Consider the following 18866-nt stretch of genomic DNA (forward strand, 5'->3'; position numbering starts at 1 on the left):
ACAGGTCATTTGGCTGCTACGCCTGACCTTTGTCAGTGTGCATCTTGTCTCCAAGCTTCTAATATGATAACATTTTGAACACAAAGGTTAATAGGAGGGCAGAGCAAATTAGAGAAGGTCAAAGATATTTTCTCCTCAGCAAAATCACTAAGAAACAAACAACTTAATGTAACCACGTGGCTGAAAGGCTGAATTAGTGTGTGATTTGGAGAGCATTGGAATATAACGAACTCCAAAGGGCAATCACGTAGGTTAGTTTGGGTCATTTAGGTACTGGGTGTGGCATTCAGTGAGCCTCGTGTCCCGTCAATGTGTAACAAGACTTCAGGTTATTATCCATCTTGTTTAAATGTGGGAAATTCAAATGCACAATGGGTCTTGCTAATTGAAGCAATTCAAGACTCTAACCAGTAGATGGTGCTGCAGCCGATTTACAGCGCACTCAGGGAGTGAATGATCTCATTATGACGACATAATCCAGTAAAACCCAGTCATCCAGTAATATGATGTCACACCTTCACAGACCGCCTAATGTGCTGCAATTTGCTTGACTCATTGTATGGTTTCGAGGGTTGAGGTCATGTTGAAAGAGCAGAGTGATAGTGTGTTAGGTCATCTGCAGAGCATCATGACATGCAGTTCATGGCAAACTCAACACATGGTTCAGGTCCAACAATTAGCACTGAATGAGCAGTATCACAAGTAGCACTAGTGGTTCCAGCAAGGGTATCATTCCAAAACGTCCAAATAATGATGCAAAATTGTTGTAAAACATTAGAGTGAGAAAGAGAGAGAATAATATATGAACATAACAGATCTATACAAAACTTATATGCAACATTTTAGACAATAATTTATAAGGATAAGTAGACAAAATTCAAATACTGCTAAAGAGGAGTGTGTGTGTGTGTGTGTGTGTGTGTGTGTGTGTGTGTGTGTGTGTGTGTGTGTGTGTGTGTGTGTGTGTGTGTGTGTGTGTGTGTGTGTGTGTGTGTGTGTGTGTGTGTGTGTGTGTGTGTGTGTGTTGCCATTTTATGTCAACTGTCAAATCATATACCACTGACTCATCATCATCTTGCTATTCTGAGATGAGCTATCTTCTTTGAGACAGATTTCCCCAGCAGCTGCCATCTGTAACTGGACCTCTGGGAAGATTAAACAGTAAACGACCAGCAGGCTTCATGATGTCACCAGAGGACCATGAGCTTTACGCAGAACGGCTTTATTAGCACATGATGTGATCAAGAGCTGCTTGATCAGTCGCAAAATAAAGGATGTGACAAATAAAAACACACATACACACAATAACTAACTAACTAACAATTATCACCACTGTCAATTATTTTCTTGTTTTTCTTATTAATACTATAATTTATAAGATCTGAGAGTTGTGAAAACTGCTTAAGTGCAAGTTTCTGTATTAACACGCCTTGTTTTGTCAGACTAACACCCCCAAAACTCAGAAAGGATCAGTTTACCAGTTTAAAGACAGATACAAAAAGCAAATATTACTAATAGGAGTCGCTGTGCAGCCAGACATGATCTGGTGCTCATACCATCTTATACCATTAAATTATATTATTTTCATTTTTTATTTTTTAAAGACATCTCTTATTAAGAATAGGCATATAACAATAAACATTAAGGAAATAAGTAGGGTTTCCTGCTGTGCTATTACTCAATGTAGGGATGTCGGCCCACCTTAAGTCTATAAACACTGATAAACTGATAAAGTGCAGTTGCAGTGCATCATTTCTCAGTGAAACCTTGTGATTGGCTATTGAAATGGATAAAATCCAAATCCCAGTACCTCATGCAGTCTCTGACTTACTCAGCAAAACACAAAGACAAGCTATAACACACACCGTGTATTATCTAAATAATTAATCCTAATCAATCTCCGATGATCTGCAGAGAGCATCTGTTTCCTATCAGCGGTTGCTCCCCTCTCGTCTTTTCCCTCGAGAACATGAATATTGACGACATGGAGGAAGGATGACCACGCTCTCAGTCTCTCTCTCTCTCTCTCTATCGTCCCTCTCTCTCCCCCCCCTCCCTCCCTCTTATACCAAAACCCTGGATGCAGGCAGGCGTGCACACACCGGCAGATTCACTGAGCTTCCGTATCGCTCTCCTTCCTCCATCTCTGTGTCTCTATCCCTCCCTACTCTCTCCTCCGGCGGATTTTAGCCCACTGCTGTGTGGAACATCGGTAAGAGAGCCTTTCTTTCAGTGTGTTCTTTCGTCTCTGTGTCCGTGTGTCTCGTTCTGGTTCTGTTTTACTCGTACTCAAACAAAGGATTGGGGTGTGGCTGGATGGGTAGAAGCTGGCTGCTAATGGCAGCAGTGAAATGATGTGAGAGAGGGATGTCGAGGAAGATGATGATGGTGGTGACAAAGGAACAATAGAGCAAATGTTTGGATAGTTGGATAATCGTTTACTGATTAATTGAAAAGGGGGAGATTGTGACTGCTGCTGTTAATACTAATGCTTGGCAGAGGTGGAGAGCTACAGACACCATTTCTAGCTGAGGGAGATGAAGAAAAGATTGAGGGGGCCTCGCTTCAAAAAACTGGACATTTTAAAATTCTGGCCATGTGCCCAGCATGTCTATTTCTATGTCACAGTGATTCTATTAGGCCCCATTCAAATTCACACTAGTGAGAATAATTTGACAGAAGCTTGGTGTGCAAATGACTGGCTGCAGGCTTATGGGCTTGTCACATTTCCACAGCAGCCTCTGACAGAGCGGCGGTTCAAACAGATGTGACTGGCTAGACTGTACAAGACAGATTAGTCAGACCTGAGGCTAGGTTAGAGAATATGACTGCAGTGGAGCCTGTGGAGCATTGCCTCCAACCACGAGGCTGCAGGGGTGGATGCAGAGAGAGAGAGAGAGAGAGAGAGAGAGAGGGAGAGGGAGAGGATGCAGAGCAGGAGAACAAAGACTTGAGGGAAAAGCAGAGACAAAGGAAAACTGGGTAAAATAAAATAGGCACATGTTAGTTACATAGACATTTTGCAGAAATGAATATCGAGACAGAGAATGTGTGGGCGGCAACCACGTTTCTCAGGCATCCATTTGGACGTAGTCTGAGATGCACATAGCTGTCGTAGCCACTCCCTTTACATGCAATCGGTTACAAAGATGATGTTAAAAACCTGACAGGTACCAACGTATTGGGTAGTTCTCACTTTTCTAATCACTACGCAGATTTGAATTATTAATATATGCCTGTCTATAATGCTATGCTTTACTGTCAAATATGATGCTTGACAGGAAAGGTCAAACGTGTGCTCAGGTGTCTCTCTCACCCTCCTCAGCCAAAATGTCTGACAAGCCTGACATGACTGAGATCGCCCGTTTCGACAAGACAAAGCTGAAGAAGACGGAGACAAAAGAGAAAAACCCTCTGCCCACCAAAGAGAGTGAGTGTCCCTCGAGTGTTTGCGTGTGTGTGTCTCTGAACAGCATTTAAAGCCATACAGCCTTAATCTCCCCCCACCACCACCACCACCACCCCACCCCACCCCTGCAACAATTTCCCTGGCAGTACCTCCTCATCATCACTCCCAGGGATGTCAAAAGACCACATGCTCAGCAAGCAGAGCAACAAAAACAAATAACTGCAACATCAGCACATCAGCTCATTGAGATACAGCAAGTCATACAGCAGCGTCCTCTCATATATTCCTGAAACGAGCGCCTGCCAACAGTGTCGGTTTTTTTTTCTTCTCTTCTTTTGCAGCCATTGAGCAGGAGAGGAAAGGCGATGCCACACCTTGACTTCAGCACATGAAGAAAAGAAGCTGAGATGCCACAGCAAAAAGCACTTTCTTTTGATTATCACAGTATTTGAATCTTGTACATTGTCTTCAGAAAAGGGTGTTCTTGAGCTCCCTGGGGTGCTACAAGGGTATATGGCATCCTCACATGGGAGGATCTCTTACCACTCAAAAAAACTTCAGCCTGGGTGCCTGTCTTGTACAGTCAGCTTAAAGCTAATGTGTCTCCAATATTGCCAAACTGCGGAGTGGTGGAGTGATGTAGCACAGAGGGACGGGCAGGCATCCAGGCTGTGGGGGAGGTGGGGGTTGTCTACAGACATGGGAACAATCAAAGTCTAATGTGGGATGTTTTCTTAATAAACTTTTTACTTTTCTTTATGAAATAAACATGAAGACATGGAACCAGTCAGTCCTGTGCATTCTGCTGCCTCATTTAAGTGGATACGCAAATCAAGACAAATCCATACACACACACACACACTGTGTATGACGCATTGACAGTGGATACACAGCAAGAATACAACGTATACTTATGCATCTCCTACCTATGTTTATGTAACCTACCAAAGCACAGAGACTCAATATTTGGATTTGAGTGAGGATACACCACTTACAGGTTTCAACAGATTTTTGAGATAGATCAAATTCAATGCAAAATGAGCCCATGTTTTACTATGTAATTAAAACATGAAGTGCAAGTAGGGAAATGAAAACATAAATAAACCAAAACATCAATAAATTAGCAAAAAAAAAAAAAAAAAAAAAGTTCAATCAATTAATATTAAAAGTGTATTCATCATTAAATATAATCTCTTTTTTTTTTTTTTTTAGTTAGGGCAAAAGGCTAGAAATCTAGCCGGCTAACATTGGCTGGCCTTGCTTGAGGGTTTTTACTTGACATTTAAACTGAAATAATTACTTGTCAATCAACAGAAAATTACTTAGCAACAATTTGGATAATGAATTTATTGTTCAAGCATGTTTTTAAGCATAACGTGCCAGAGGTTCAGAGGCTCCATCCTCTCAATTGTTACTAATTGCTGTTTATAATAAGTATTTAATCGTTAAAACAATAAAGAGGAAAGTAATTTGGTAGATTTGAGTAAATGTTAGCAACAACAGCAGAGTGGTGACTATCTCAGGGGATGTAGAAAACTATATGGAGAGTCTTGTTTGTCTATTTTGTTGCTCTGGCTAACAGCAGCTTCAGCTTTCTGAGCCCGTTAAAATATGTGGTTGCTGAGTGACAAGGGGGCGAGGATTGGTCAAAAAATAGTCATGAAAACCCACAAAAATATTAAAACCTACGATAAATCACTAATACAAATATATATTTTAAAGTACAGCACTGGAAAAATATCACTAGCTTTGAATAGAATCAAGAGTAAAACGTAAGAATGAGTGCTGAAATAACATTTTAATTAGTATGCATTTTTTTTGATCTACTGAATTGTTCATGCATAGGCTACTGATGAGATATGTTCTTTATATAGCATAAAGAGATATTAGGCCACTGATTTCCATAATAGTAGCCAACTATGTAATCTAATACGCATACTTCACCATAACAGTGACTAACAGCGTCACCAGTCTTGTGACCGGTCATGTCACCCTCCTTCAGCCTGTCAAATTTGTTACCTCCTGAATCTTTATTGTTCTGTTTCTCTCACCTTGCGCTGCAATCCACCCATCAATGCACCCTGAGCGGCTTAATGTGTCTGAAATGTCGTTTAGAGTAATCTCGTTAACGTGCATGTTGATTCCATGATATACTAAGAATAGCGTCATTCAAAAATCCTGACACACAATTTTCTCTGTAAATGTTATCATCCAAGTAGTGTTTGTTTATACAGAATCAATTAAAATAACGTTAATGTTTTTTTCAGGGAAATTTGTCCTCATGAAAATAATAAAAGAAAACGTATTTCTTTAAAACTATCACCTAACTACCCACTTGATTTGTCCTTGACAGTTTCTATGTGTATGAGATATTCAGCACTCACGCAGACCCGCCCAGCTGCATAGATTACTGTTGTTTGCTGTCATTGAGCCTTCAGTTTAACACTAACTACGAAGAATCCCAGCTTGATTTGTACGGGTCTGTATTATCCTCAAGCTGCGGTTGAGGGGCTCTAGCTTTCAGTCGTACTGAAATGAATATGGGTGATATCTAATTAGTAGGGATTATCCTCACCTACACTTCCCCACTATTCTGAGGAGGTCCTCGACTACCCGTCCGTCCATTGTCCGGCGCGAATTGTTGTTATAAGGGATTTTGAGTGGTTTAACGGGGATTTAACAAGTGTACGATATTTAATTTAAGAACTATAATGCCAATCACTAACTTGGTAACTTATTTTACATTAAATCACAGTAAAAATACAGAAACTGGCATGATGACTTGATGACGGCAATGACTGTGCGTTAAAGCAAGAAAGATCATCAGTAGAATTAAACGTGATAGGACTATATAATCAAGGGATTAAAAATTTTTTTTTTTAAATAATACAAATAAAAAAATACAAATATCAATTGAGTTTATTTCAGATTTGGTCAAAAACTCGCCATATAAAACTGCAATATAATTGTAAAAACATTAAAGCTCCTATGTGTTTATACTCTTGTAAATTCCAGACTGTTTTCACACCAAGTTGCTTCCCAGGGAAACATCTATTATCCTATTATCATGAAGATGCCAATTTCGCCGATGTGTGAGGCAGTATTTACATGACTATATACTGTCACTTCTTAAAGGCTTTTAAAGCTTTGTAGTCACGGTGTGTAACCCTGGGACACTGGTGCCATTTCCCAAATGTTTCGAGTACACAACAGGCCTCACGGTGTCATCCAGTATAGGCTTACTACTGTATTTCCGCAATGTATGACTGAATTCAATAATGAAGAACCGTACTTAATGTGCTTTGGACTGGCCACGTTGGACTGGGCTGTCAATGGCATGTTTGTGGCCAAACCCTCTTGAAATCCTCTGACAATAAATGACTAAAATATATTAATATATTAGCAGTTACTATGTGTGTGAAGTGTTCAGTATAGCTTTAAAGTGACATTGGTGCGCATAATGATTCACTCCTATTTGTCTCTAAGCATAATTGTAATAGTCTCTGCTTCGCTTGTATCTTAATAAAGCTTAAAGTAAATGTATCATAGGATGCAGTTTATTTATCTTGTCACGTTAATCTGGGCTGATATATATATACTGATTTAATCCCCTGAATATGCTTCAGTTCGTGGGAAAAGTATATAAGTATTAAAGCCTGGGAACGACAGGTTAAGAGGGGCTGTTTAACTGTCTGCGTCGCTGCTTTGAAGTGCACTTATGCACCGATGGCTCCTATTTGTCTGTAGGATGTGGGAATCAACCTTAAATGTCCTTGTTGATGCAATTTCACAGTGAACCGTTACCTGGAGGAGAAATCTGTCAATCAAAAGGGCAAGACCATATAGATATCATCAGTGTGGAGTAGGGACACAACTTCAGTTGCTCTCTTCTCTCCTGGTACTCACATCTGGAATACAATGCAGGCATCCCCTTGGACTACAGCCTCTATGGGGCCACTTAATCTTACAGTCATGGTTCTGTTCATGTGCAGTCATTTTCAACAGGCATCAACTTGGTATGTCGTTTAATTTTGGAGTAATAAGCTTCATAGCACTCTGTGTAACATGTTTGCTACTGGAATTGTGACCTGGATTAACATCGTGTTTTCTCTCTGCAGGACGGTGAATAATTTCCTCATGACTGGACCAAAGGTAAATACAGTTTTGTCTTTGTATCTATCTGGTAGTGGTGTGCTTAAAACCTCTTCTGGCACCCAAATCAAATATAGCCTATTACTAGGTTTTGGAGTATAATAACAATAATGATAATGATCATGAATGGCTTTTGTTTTTATTTGAATGCATACCAAATATATGCCCTTTGGTTTCTCTCCCAAGGCGTTTCTGACTTATGCCAGCAGTGTGCAACTTGGCGCAAAGAGTGGAATACAAGAGTGTAAGCACCAGTTTGCTTGGGAGAGGTGGAACTGTCCCGAGAGCACGCTTCAGCTATCCACACACAATGGCCTCCGAAGTGGTAAGAAGTCTAAGAATATCCATATATTTGTATCATATTTATGGCAGGCAGCAGTAGATGGCGTGATGGTGCGCTCACCTGTCAGTTTTGCTGCAGCGCTCTGCTTTTACGCAAAGAGCCTTTAATGGTAGAGGGCATAAACTATGCAGTTATGGTGACTTGTACAACCAAGTAAAACATTGTGGTTTGCTTTCTTTGCCACCTATTGTAGCCACAAGGGAGACGTCCTTTATCCATGCCATCAGCGCCGCCGGAGTGATGTACACGCTCACCAAGAACTGCAGTATGGGGGACTTCGACAACTGCGGCTGCGATGACTCCAAAATTGGACAGGCAGGCACGTATCTATTATATGAGTAGTCTAACCACTGTAAGCGCAAACTATCTGAAGCTAATTTGACTATAGTGGAATAACATAGCGTATTTTTTTTTTTTTTTTTTTTTTAATTATTATTATAAGGTGGTATTGGATGGATATGGGGAGGCTGCAGCGATAACGTGGCGTTTGGCGAGAAGATCTCCAAACAGTTTGTGGACACGCTCGAAAATGGGCATGACTCGCGCGCAGCAGTCAACCTGCACAACAACGAGGCCGGCAGACTGGTAACATTTTATTTTACCATGAGTGACTCATGCTTGATGTCACTCATCGTTTGAAATGTAAACGCGTATTAATAACCCCGGTCACCGAAGGAATAAAGATATCATAGAGCCCAGAATAACTCGTCTTTTCTCAGTGGGTTTTACGCATGCGTTCATAGAAGAAGGTTGTGAATGATTGAGAATTACATTTCCAGCTACGTCTTTCACTCTCCTGGCAGGCGATCAAAAGCACCATGAGGAGAGCCTGTAAGTGTCACGGAGTGTCAGGGAGCTGCAGCATCCAAACCTGCTGGATGCAGCTGGCCGAGTTCAGAGAGGTGGGTAACTACCTGAAGATGAAGCACGACCGTGCAAAGAAACTGGAGATGGACAAGAAGCCGGTAAGAGCAGGGAACAGCGCAGACAGCCACGGAGCCCTCGCGCACACTTTTCGAAGCATCGCTAGAACGGAGCTCATTTACCTGGAGGATTCTCCGAATTACTGCGTGAAGAACCAGACCCGGGGAATGCGGGGCACAGAGGGACGGGAGTGTCTGAAGGGCAACACGAACATGTCCCAGTGGGAGAGAAAGAGCTGCCGCAGGTTGTGCTTCGAATGCGGGCTCAGGGTGGTGGAGAAGCGCATTACAGTTGTCAACAGCTGCAACTGCAAGTTTCACTGGTGTTGCATAGTCAAGTGTGAAAAATGCACACAAGTTGTCACTAAATATTACTGTGCGCGTAAACCTGCTGGGAGAAAACCGCATAATAAAAAGAGGCCCGGGGACCAGGCGCGCCGACACTGATTCCATTGTGGTGCATATGAACTCAGCATCACTTCTCATCAATTTTATCATCATGGAGTTCAATAGGCAGCCTATTATTCAGCAGTACAATAATGTATTTTTTTTTTTTTTTTTATCATGTTCAATGATCATATCACCTGTCTTATTGCACTTTATTTTTTTTTTAAATTAATTTTCAATTAATTTCTATATATAAATCTAACTATCTTTTTTGATGACCAAACTCTCCACTAAAACGCCTTTATGTTGGAGTTTAGGAGATATATACTTGGTCAAATTTGCTGGGTTTGGCTTCTGTCTGAAATGTGTCGAATATTTTATACTCATTTCAACAGTCAATTTTACATAATAAATATTTTTTCTACAATACGAGTAAGTCTGATTTGTCAATATAGCAAAATTCCTATTCGGTCATTTGGATATTGGTACCCTGGTGTGATCCAGCCCTGGGGAAGAAAATAAACTGCAGCTTAATGCCATCCTTTGAAGTGCGCATGGAGGCGTTTCCTGAACCGCTCACCCAATCAGCTTTGTCGGGCCTCGGGCACAAAGAACAAGAGTTCCATTTGTTCCTCATTCAAATAAAGGATAAAGTTGCAGAGCACCACGGCGACCTCTGTGGTTAACGGTGATACAAAATGGTGCATTCAATATTCTGGCTCCCGTTTCTACTATACAGGTTGTGCCCGGGAGATGCTTGGTAAGAGACAACACTGTTTGTATGTATCTTTTATGTAGCCTATGATTAGACTCAAGACATCATTATCTCGTTCTTTATTTTTCTTCTCAGGTTGGCAAGTAACCTTCTTATGACTGGGCCCAAGGTAAATAAGAAATGACCACTTGATTGCTTTGAGTATACTGAAAGAATAACGTGATTCCAAACAAACACACTGTCATTACCTCGTCTGCAGGCCTATCTCACCTATGCAAGAAGCGTGCAGGTGGGCGCGCAGAGCAGCGTTCAGGAGTGCAAACACCAGTTTGCTTGGGACAGATGGAACTGTCCCGACAGCGCATCCCAGCTCAAAGGACTGAGACGAGGTAGCCTGTGGTTTTATGAGGTTATTTTTCCGCAGTTGGGCTATTTGTGCAGTTCTATTCAAAACGTCCGACATCCACAATATCCATATATGTACATGTGTAAGTTACATTGTATAGTATGTATTCACACTTAAAATGATAGCTATTAAGGTTGATTTGTAAAGCTATCAAATTTGTATAGCACTTCTGTAATATGATCATATAGGGTCCGAATTATGCATATAATCCCCTGAACATATAGGCTAATTAAATGAATGCCTGACATTTGTCCAAAACGATGCCATAGCCTATTCTCTGATGTATTTCCCCTCATTTAGCCACCAGGGAAACATCTTTCGTCCACGCCATCAGTGCAGCAGGTGTCATGCACAGTCTGACCAGGAACTGTAGTATGGGAGACCTCGACAACTGTGGCTGCGATGTGTCAAGGAACGGAAAAACTGGTAAGGACCACTGAAACATTTTACTGAATATGATCTTATCCAACAAGTTACTTTTATGAACATAAAACTTATTTCTGATCTATAAGCGTTCTTTCAGAGGATGTATGTGATGTGATACTTTGTATACAGGCGGCAGTGGATGGCTATGGGGTGGCTGCAGTGATAACGTGGATTTCGGGGAGAGGATTTCCAAACAGTATGTGGACGAGCAGGAGACAGGCCAGGACTCCAGAGCTGTGGTCAACTTACACAACAACGCGGCTGGACGGCTGGTAAGTTATTTCCAAACCACCCGCATCACTCCGTTTTGTCGTGATTAACTGTCCCTGGTTTCCAACAGGCTGTGAAGGCAAAAATGAAGCGCATCTGCAGATGCCACGGCATGTCTGAGAGCTGCAGTGTCAAAACCTGCTGGATGCAGCTGTCCGATTTTCGGGAAATCGGCAACTACTTGAAGATAAAGCACAGTCAAGCTCAGAAACTTTACATCAACCAAAAGCGCATGAGAACCGGGAACAGCGCGGACAACCGCGGTGCCATCGTGGCCGCGTTCGGAAGCATTGCCCAGACGGAGCTCATCTACCTGGAGGACTCTCCGGACTACTGCGGGAAGAACACCAGCTCGGGGATGTACGGCACCGAGGGCCGAGAGTGTCTGCAGCACGCAGAGGGTTTAACCCAGTGGGAGAGACGGAGCTGCCGCAGGCTGTGCCATGAATGCGGCCTGAGGGTGGATGAGAGGCGCACGGAGGTAGTGAGTAGCTGTAAATGCAAATTCCACTGGTGCTGCAAGGTGAACTGCGAGGACTGCTCTCAGGTTATAATCAAACATGTGTGCGCCCGGAGAGAAGGTGGGGATGGCCATGGATTAAGACGGAGATATCATGGACCCAAATGAAAATAAATGTGTCTCTATGGATTTGTTATGTCCATACTGTATATTTGCACTTTTCATGGCTGTTTCTATAAATACTCGTGTGTCTATTTATGGATATAACCTACCTTGTTCTATAAAAATAAAAGAAGAATAAAAACTTCGTAATCTCGTGTTTTATTTGAATAGATAAATAGTTTGAATTAATACAACCAGGGCCACTAACCATGACAGAGCACACGAGTTTGAATACGAATGAACTGAATACTCAAAAGAGGATTACATGGATAAAATGGTGCAGTTCACACCTTACCCAAAGTATTGATCCTGTGTTGATAGACTACCACTTTGGTGTCAATGTATATTGATCTCATTCACAGAGAGAGACTTTGCAAGACAAATTAGAATAGTATTTCCAACACTAAAAGTTGATAATAAGCACATCTGCCTACACTCGTCTGTCACATCCCACAGGCAATGCAAATGTTTCACAACCCATCAAAAGTCTAAAGGGGGACATGCTGTAAAATAAATTCTGACCAAACTTGATGTTTTACTCAGCAAAACGGATTAAACTGGGGTCCAATTATTCCATTATACATGTGAGGAGATGGTTATAAATATGCGTGACTCACATTCCACCTTGAAAGCAAGTTAATGTCTAATCTTATAATTTGCAAGTAATTAGGTCTGAAAGCAGCCTTGACTCCGCCCACTGCCCTATCTGTGCGTGAAGGAGCCATTCACTTGCTTCCTCCTTCCTTCTACCCCCTGTATCTAAAAAAAATCTGCCTCTCAGCTGGATGTGTCCTAAATCTGCCACTGTCTCAGCTAAATGAGTGATGCCATGGATATTACCTTCTTCAGGGGGTCCATGCCTGGTGGGGGGGCATCTAACAGAAATGGGGCTGCTTCCAGAGCTTTTTCCCTGTCTTTACAGATCAGTTACACTGGAAGTTCGGTGAGCGCAACATTAATTATCTTCACATTATAGATTAACTTGTCGATCTCCAAGAATTGGGGCAACATTGTGAATGGAATCCACTTCTACCATCTCAATCCACTCTTGTTTAAATATGACATCAACCTAGAACACTTGAAAAACACAAACACAGTGAAACCTTAATAAGCAGTTACACAACTCTGCAAAATAGGTGGAATTCAAATGAAATGCCATAGGACAGAAAAAGCAGCACACCAACTGTAGAGGCACCAAGTAACATTCACACACACAGACCCAAACAAACACTCCCTCCTGTCCTTCCCATTTGTCTGTTTACTTCTGGGGATGTCCTGGATTTCCCATGCTGTCCTGCTGTGTGTTGATGAAGGTTTTGCCCCACTGGAGGCCCTCACTAATCTGCCCCTTATCTCCGAGAACCTCACTGCTTTCCATATTGGTCCCATATGATACTGTTGCATTCTACAAGTGAGATGCCCCAGTGCAGGCACCAAACATGTAACTTCTCTGCAGAGGATTGTTATTTACCTTGCAACAATTAGTATGTTTTAACATCTTGGAATCAATACAAACAACCACATTTCCTCACTATTATAGTGTCATCCAGCATATGACACTTTTGTCTTTCACTGATTTAATACCTACACAAAACTGGTGCGTCGCTTGCTTTATAATTTTACTGTACTGTGCCTCATCCACAGTGGCAGTATCGTGTCTTTCATGGGGTGGTGTGTTTCCTAATCAGGACAAAGAATGAAACCTGAGGAGGGTGAGGGTGATCTCCCACAAGGACCCCCCAGGGCAACTCATGTATGCACCCAGACAGGCTTGAGGGTATAAGGGGGACCTGAGCATGATTGATTACCTCTTCTCCCAGCTGGCCTCCTCTCTCACCTGGGTGTGAGATACCAAGAGGCCTGACACAGAGCTGGACTGCAGCTGGGATGCAAGATAGAACATGAGCCAAAATAATGCCACGTTACTAATTCAAATAAAAAGCATTACAATATGACAAACATCATTTATCTCTAAGCAACAGTAATCTACAAAACTCTGCTCCTATTTATGTAAATGTTAAACATACATTTGGCATGAGCAACAGTTTATTTAAAGCTCACATTTGAATTTATTTGAGAAATCGGCGTCTCGCATTACAAGTCTGCTGTTCAGTCAAACATCCAACAAGTTAGAACACACTTCGCATAACAGCTGTACTTGTGGTAGCCTAGTGTGTGAAAGGAAATTATCTGCGTCTATGTTTAGAGAGTCTAGCGTGTATGTGCATGCTAGTTATTTATGACCACTGAAACATGTCTCTTTTACACAAGAGGTGAGAAAATTACTGACCACAACTATGCTTACTTTAAGGTCATTCTGAACTTTCATTTTGTAATGTAGGGTGAGTAGGATGAAGACTGACAATCAATGTGTCAGTGGATGTGATATTTACAAGAGACCAGCATGAGTTTGGCGAATGTTCCTTCCACAGTGGAGGTGATGGGATGGGATCCCCAAAGTCTCGCTGACTACATGAGGAAGGTGAGTGTTAAACAAGCAGCTGTAGGTTGAAATAAAACATTGTTATATCTTCTGGAATAGTCAAGTGGTGCAGCTTCTTGTAGCATTTTAAAAACATGTATCTTAAAGGAGCTATACAATGTGTGTAAAACTATGTAAATTATACATTGTTTGATTAATGAGTTCAAAAGCTCAGTGTTTACCCTGGTAGAATCTTGGCTTTGCTTTTTCATTCATCTGTCGTCTCGTGCAACTTTTCAATTAATCAATCAAAATGTATTTGTACAGCACATTTTAAAACACAACAACATTTTCCAAACGTGCTGCACATAGACAAATAGCCATACATTCGAAAAGACTGGATTAATAAAAATGAGAAACATTAAAATCAAGACAAACTAACACAAATCACACAAAAGTGCCAAGTTAAGATCAAAGCGTATAGGTCAGGGAAAATAAATAGGTTTTTAAATGGCTTTTGAACATTGGTAAGGTGGATCACAACCTAATGTGAAGGGGAAGTTTGTTCCAGAGTTTAGGGGCAGCAACAGAGAAGGTACGGTCCGCCCGGGTCGTCATTTTCGTTCTAGGAACAACTAGAAACTGTTGTTCGAGAGACCTGAGTGAGCGAGGGGGGTTAATAGGGCTGCAGAAGGTCGGACAGATAGGCTGGGGCGGCTCCATTTAGACACTTAAAAACAAACATTCAAATTTCAAAATCAATTCTGTACTGGACTGGCAGCCAATGAAGGGATTTTAAGATCGGTGAAATGTGTTCATGCCTGCGTGTACCAGTTAAAAGTCTCGCTGCAGAGTTCTGCACCAACTGAAGGCGCGATAAAAGATTTTGGCCGATTCCAGCACACAAAGAACTTTTGGTCACAATTTGATGAAGTACACCTTAATCCTAAAAGTGGCACTCGATGACTGAACTACTTTGTTTTCAGACAAATATGGAAAAGAAAAGATTGTTTTCCTGCTACACAAGTGTTTGACATCTGCTTCGCTTTTCAGCTTAGATTATCAGGCTGTGACAGAGTAGTGATGAAGGGCAGCATAACTGGAGTACAGTTCATGGTAAGTGTGTGTTCGTTCTGCTTTTACTATTTTGTAACACTAAGATTTTCTGACTGTCATAATATTCGAATCCCTGCCATCCAGCATATGATGGAGCATGAGCTTGAAGTGTTCCCCACTCTCTACGTCCCGTAAGTCTTACTAAAACAACATTTATTTACCTGAAAGTACTGATAAATGATCCATCACTCAACCTCAAAGTTCATCAGATACATTGAAAGCATTATATGGCACTAAATAGGCTGCAGCAGATTTTGGTTACACTGCAATACTAAATATATTGGTAATATTCCACTGCTGTTTTGTTGCATCTTTATAGAATTATTACTAAGATCCAAAGTGAAATCAACAAGGGCAAGCAGAAGAGGACCTTTGGTTTTACGTAAGAAAACAGATCTAATTATATAGCTTCTGCTGAATGTGTAACTTACAACAATGCATAACTTTCACTGTTATTTTATGTACAGATCAAAGGAACAGACGTATCCAAAACAAGGTAGAGAACATTTAAGCTCAAGTATGCCCTTAATATTACACAGCCATCTTTACTGAGGAACTTTTTTTTTTACAATTTATTTTACTACAGTATTTGGACAGGAGGAGGATGTTTGGGATTCAGATCAATTTGTGAGTAAAAAGCTACTTTTACTGGAATAAACAGGGTCAAAGAGATTTTTTTTTCAATTAAGTTACAATGTCACTATATCAGAAAAAAAGCATATGTGATCTGCAATGCAATCCCACACATACTTATGTCATATATCTGGCCTGTGGTCAGGAAAATGACAGCGACTCTGACTATGAAAGTCCAGACCATGAGACAGGAAAAGAAGACCATATCTGTAATCTAGCTGAGCCACAAACATCTGAGCAGCTATGCAGTGGTGAAACCTATGACTGTACGAGTTACAAGCAGCCTGCCGGTAAAGACGCAATGAAGCCACCTCGACCCCAGAGAATGGCTTCACCGAACCATCACACAGGTAATGGAGAGCAACTATGACAACAATCAGTACATAATCTGCTTTTCACTTTATATGATTTGAAAGCAAAACTGGAGTTAATTTTGTATGAATGCCTCACTGAGAAAATGTGTACATATCCTATTTGTGATCCGCCGGCCACAGAAAGAACCTCAAAACATTATCACGCTTTAAAACTGAACCATACCCTTCCTCGACATTTCAAAGCACCAGGTGACCGAACACTTATTGACTCCAGAAACACCTGATTTATCGGTGACAATATTGACTTCTGATTTACTCTTGCCAGGATGACAGCTGATCTAACCCTTATGTAAAACGTTTATTCCCATTCCTAATGCCAGACGGCCAAACCAGTCTACATATTGACAAGAGCAAGAAGCCTGGACAACCTGTCGCATCCAAGAGAGACACAAAGTTAAGTATGTGATGTTTATTAAATGATGTTTGGAGTAGTTATAGCAGCAAATGTTTCAATGTTGTCACAATGTAACACATTTCACATCATGAATAAGGTCCACAAGAGGGCAGTATTGTCAAGGGTCTTGACCGGTCTAAGCACAAGCTTCCTCAGCAGAGGGCCCCCAAGCTTCCAGATATGTTAAACAGGTATGACAACCTGAGCAATTTCAGTTTAGCAAGATCTTGGCTCTCAGTGATGGAATTCTTTTACTTTGATTAATTATGTTGTGTTTAATCTCTCCCCTCACAGGACATTGTTTAAAATCCTTCCAGTTCCTCCAGTGCCAACACAACCAGCTATATGGAACAACTCAATACGAGGACCAAGCCAGGTGAAACTCAAGTGTGAAGTTACAATGAAGCCACAATACTAATGGGAGAACATGCACAACAGACCAGTTAGGGGGAAGCGTGTCTGTTCAGTCACACACTATCAGCATTTTCAGAAGAGAAACAGCAGATGGCAATGTTGTAAAAAGAACAACAACGTTGAGAGAAGCTCTCAAGAAACTGCTTTTATTGAACTGGGCTGATTAATTTCAATTATATGAAACACATCTGTCACTGCAACAGAAAACAAGCAGAAACAATCTGTTTAGTCGGTCCCTTACGATCTTTGTTCTGTCATGGTGCATCCAGGGTTTGGATCCCAGCTGGTATGGAGGAAAGCTGACCAGACATACAGCTGAAGTTACTCTCAGAGAGGTGAACAAGGTCAGACGGTTGCCTCTCACATCTTATCCTTCTCTTTCTGGAGTAGTAAAACACACACACGCACACGCGCACACGCGCACACACGCACACACACACACACACACACACACACACACACACACACACACACACACACACACACACACATGAACACATGAACATGCAGCTGTAATTGTACACAATATTGTTTGCAATAGCATGACGGGTTGGTTGTTTTCTTGTGTGAGGTTTTGCGCCTATCTCTGTCTTTAAGGACGGGGCTTTCATGGTGAGGGACAGCTCTAAATGCTCGGCTGAGCACCCCTACACCCTGATGCTGCTGAACCAGGGCAAGGTTTACAACATTAAGATCCATAAACAAGGCCACTCCTACTCCCTCGGCAATGGCATCCACAACAGCAAGGTAAACTGAAAACCGTGCCGTTGTTTACGATGTCAAAATGAGAGGAGAAAGTCAGTGAGCTCACTCAGAGTAAACTGAAAAGTTCACATCTTGCAGCACGCCTTAGGGAATCGTCGATGCCGACTTGAGCGGCGCCGCGTCATTAGGTCCCTGTCATTTCTTGTGTGTGCTGTAGAGCTTCCCCGGGGTGGAGGAGATGATTACCCATCACACATACACCCCGTTCCTGCTCATTGATGCCACAGACCGGAGTTGTGGGGAGCCGTTCCAGTGTTGTCTGCTGCACCCTGTGGGGCTCTGACCAGCACAGACACCAGGATTCATGTGGGTGTGTGCGACTCTGTTTCTCTATATCAGGGGTGTTAAACTCATTTTAGTTAAGGGGCCACATACAGCCCACTTTGATGTCAAGTGGGCCAGACCAGTAAAATCATAGCATAATAACGACAATATTTCTCTTTGTTTAAATCATTGGTGAAGGTTTTTGGATGATAAACCCTATTTTAAGGTCTTTCTACAATAAACTAGAAACATAAAGAGCAAAAACTCAAGACATCAGCCCACTGTTTATCTGCCTGGGCTCTCCTCCGCAGATTCCCTACCAGCGAGCGCTGCTGCCTGTGACAACGAGCGCTTCTTCCTCCGGAGCAGACGTGGCATTTACGCTGTTTTTGAAGCAATTACTGGATCGATTAAAAAAAAAATTACAAAACGTTTGTACTCATAAACCTCCATATTCTCATAGAAATGCAATTTATGTCTTTCTGTAATTTTCCCACTTGGCAGAGTCATCCGGCGGGCCGAGCTGGACCCTCTGGCGGGCCGGATCCGGCCCGCGGGCCGTGTGTTTGACACCCTTGCTCTATATGATCATTTGTGTGCATGCAAATGGTTGGCTTGTTCCAAAGCTTTTTAAAAACATCTGAACAAATGTCACAATTCTGTACAATCTGAAAGGTCATTTTTATGTAATGCACCTGTAGTGCACCTTGCACTTGTAATTTTATTAAACCCAAAAGGGAGAAAAAGCTGATGGCTTGTATGTTTCGCTAAATGATGTACTCCAGATACACAGCAGTACCTCTGATCTTCCCACCTCAGTTTCAGGCCAAG

The 18866-nt window shown here is 41.7% G+C and overlaps 4 protein-coding genes across 11 annotated transcripts; all 4 read left to right on the forward strand.

Moving 5' to 3' along the window:
• Nucleotides 1-2079: 2079 nt before the first annotated feature.
• Nucleotides 2080-4199, forward strand: tmsb2 (thymosin beta 2). Its single transcript, XM_069696862.1, has 3 exons — nt 2080-2212; nt 3326-3430; nt 3751-4199. Exons 2-3 carry the CDS (start codon nt 3331-3333, stop codon nt 3786-3788), a joined length of 138 nt encoding a protein of 45 aa, XP_069552963.1. The 5' UTR covers nt 2080-2212; nt 3326-3330; the 3' UTR covers nt 3789-4199.
• Nucleotides 4200-6296: 2097 nt separating this feature from the next.
• LOC138619995 (protein Wnt-8a-like) lies at nt 6297-9641 on the forward strand. Its single transcript, XM_069696863.1, has 6 exons — nt 6297-7425; nt 7528-7561; nt 7748-7886; nt 8098-8223; nt 8347-8489; nt 8708-9641. The coding sequence occupies exons 1-6, from the start codon at nt 7328-7330 to the stop codon at nt 9272-9274; spliced, it is 1107 nt and encodes a 368-aa protein (XP_069552964.1). The 5' UTR covers nt 6297-7327; the 3' UTR covers nt 9275-9641.
• A 60-nt stretch (nt 9642-9701) lies between these two features.
• Nucleotides 9702-11764, forward strand: LOC138619996 (protein Wnt-8-like). Of its 3 annotated transcripts, XM_069696866.1 has the most exons (6): nt 9702-9974; nt 10065-10098; nt 10189-10318; nt 10636-10761; nt 10891-11033; nt 11102-11764. In XM_069696866.1, the coding sequence occupies exons 1-6, from the start codon at nt 9913-9915 to the stop codon at nt 11657-11659; spliced, it is 1053 nt and encodes a 350-aa protein (XP_069552967.1). In that variant the 5' UTR covers nt 9702-9912; the 3' UTR covers nt 11660-11764. The 3 variants fall into 3 exon arrangements, with proteins under 3 accessions (XP_069552967.1, XP_069552965.1, XP_069552966.1); XM_069696864.1 differs by lacking the exon at nt 9702-9974 and having other exon boundaries at nt 9977-10098; XM_069696865.1 differs by lacking the exon at nt 9702-9974 and having other exon boundaries at nt 9977-10098; nt 11111-11764.
• Nucleotides 11765-14041: 2277 nt separating this feature from the next.
• On the forward strand, nt 14042-18767 carry lcp2b (lymphocyte cytosolic protein 2b). Of its 6 annotated transcripts, none has more exons than XM_069696699.1 (13): nt 14042-14135; nt 15129-15322; nt 15511-15573; nt 15659-15687; nt 15778-15818; nt 15970-16174; nt 16519-16596; nt 16690-16783; nt 16887-16968; nt 17276-17350; nt 17604-17753; nt 17929-18081; nt 18347-18767. In XM_069696699.1, exons 1-12 carry the CDS (start codon nt 14058-14060, stop codon nt 18052-18054), a joined length of 1215 nt encoding a protein of 404 aa, XP_069552800.1. In that variant the 5' UTR covers nt 14042-14057; the 3' UTR covers nt 18055-18081; nt 18347-18767. The 6 variants fall into 6 exon arrangements, with proteins under 6 accessions (XP_069552800.1, XP_069552803.1, XP_069552801.1 ...); XM_069696702.1 differs by having other exon boundaries at nt 18540-18767; XM_069696700.1 differs by having other exon boundaries at nt 17929-18077.
• The last annotated feature ends 99 nt before the right edge of the window (nt 18768-18866 follow it).

This window comes from Brachyistius frenatus, unplaced genomic scaffold (assembly GCF_029030835.1).
Source record: "Brachyistius frenatus isolate BFR_SWC_R1_liver_20210118 unplaced genomic scaffold, ASM2903083v1 Contig_22, whole genome shotgun sequence".
In the NCBI taxonomy this organism is placed as follows: Eukaryota; Metazoa; Chordata; class Actinopteri; family Embiotocidae; genus Brachyistius; species Brachyistius frenatus.

Excerpts from the sequence above, each read along its gene's own strand:
- tmsb2 (XM_069696862.1), top strand. The coding sequence starts at position 3,331 with ATGTCTGACAAGCCTGACATGACTGAGATCGCCCGTTTCGACAAGACA. Across the intron at positions 3,431-3,750 it reads CCCTCTGCCCACCAAAGAGA|CCATTGAGCAGGAGAGGAAA; the intron begins GTGAGTGTCCCT and ends CTTCTTTTGCAG.
- LOC138619995 (XM_069696863.1), top strand. The coding sequence starts at position 7,328 with ATGCAGGCATCCCCTTGGACTACAGCCTCTATGGGGCCACTTAATCTT. Across the intron at positions 7,562-7,747 it reads TCCTCATGACTGGACCAAAG|GCGTTTCTGACTTATGCCAG; the intron begins GTAAATACAGTT and ends TTCTCTCCCAAG. Across the intron at positions 7,887-8,097 it reads ACACAATGGCCTCCGAAGTG|CCACAAGGGAGACGTCCTTT; the intron begins GTAAGAAGTCTA and ends CACCTATTGTAG.
- lcp2b (XM_069696698.1), top strand. The coding sequence starts at position 14,058 with ATGAGTTTGGCGAATGTTCCTTCCACAGTGGAGGTGATGGGATGGGAT. Across the intron at positions 15,323-15,510 it reads TTCCCCACTCTCTACGTCCC|AATTATTACTAAGATCCAAA; the intron begins GTAAGTCTTACT and ends GCATCTTTATAG. Across the intron at positions 16,969-17,275 it reads CAATACGAGGACCAAGCCAG|GGTTTGGATCCCAGCTGGTA; the intron begins GTGAAACTCAAG and ends TGGTGCATCCAG.
- LOC138619996 (XM_069696866.1), top strand. The coding sequence starts at position 9,913 with ATGGTGCATTCAATATTCTGGCTCCCGTTTCTACTATACAGGTTGTGC. Across the intron at positions 10,099-10,188 it reads TTCTTATGACTGGGCCCAAG|GCCTATCTCACCTATGCAAG; the intron begins GTAAATAAGAAA and ends CCTCGTCTGCAG. Across the intron at positions 10,319-10,635 it reads GCTCAAAGGACTGAGACGAG|CCACCAGGGAAACATCTTTC; the intron begins GTAGCCTGTGGT and ends CCCCTCATTTAG.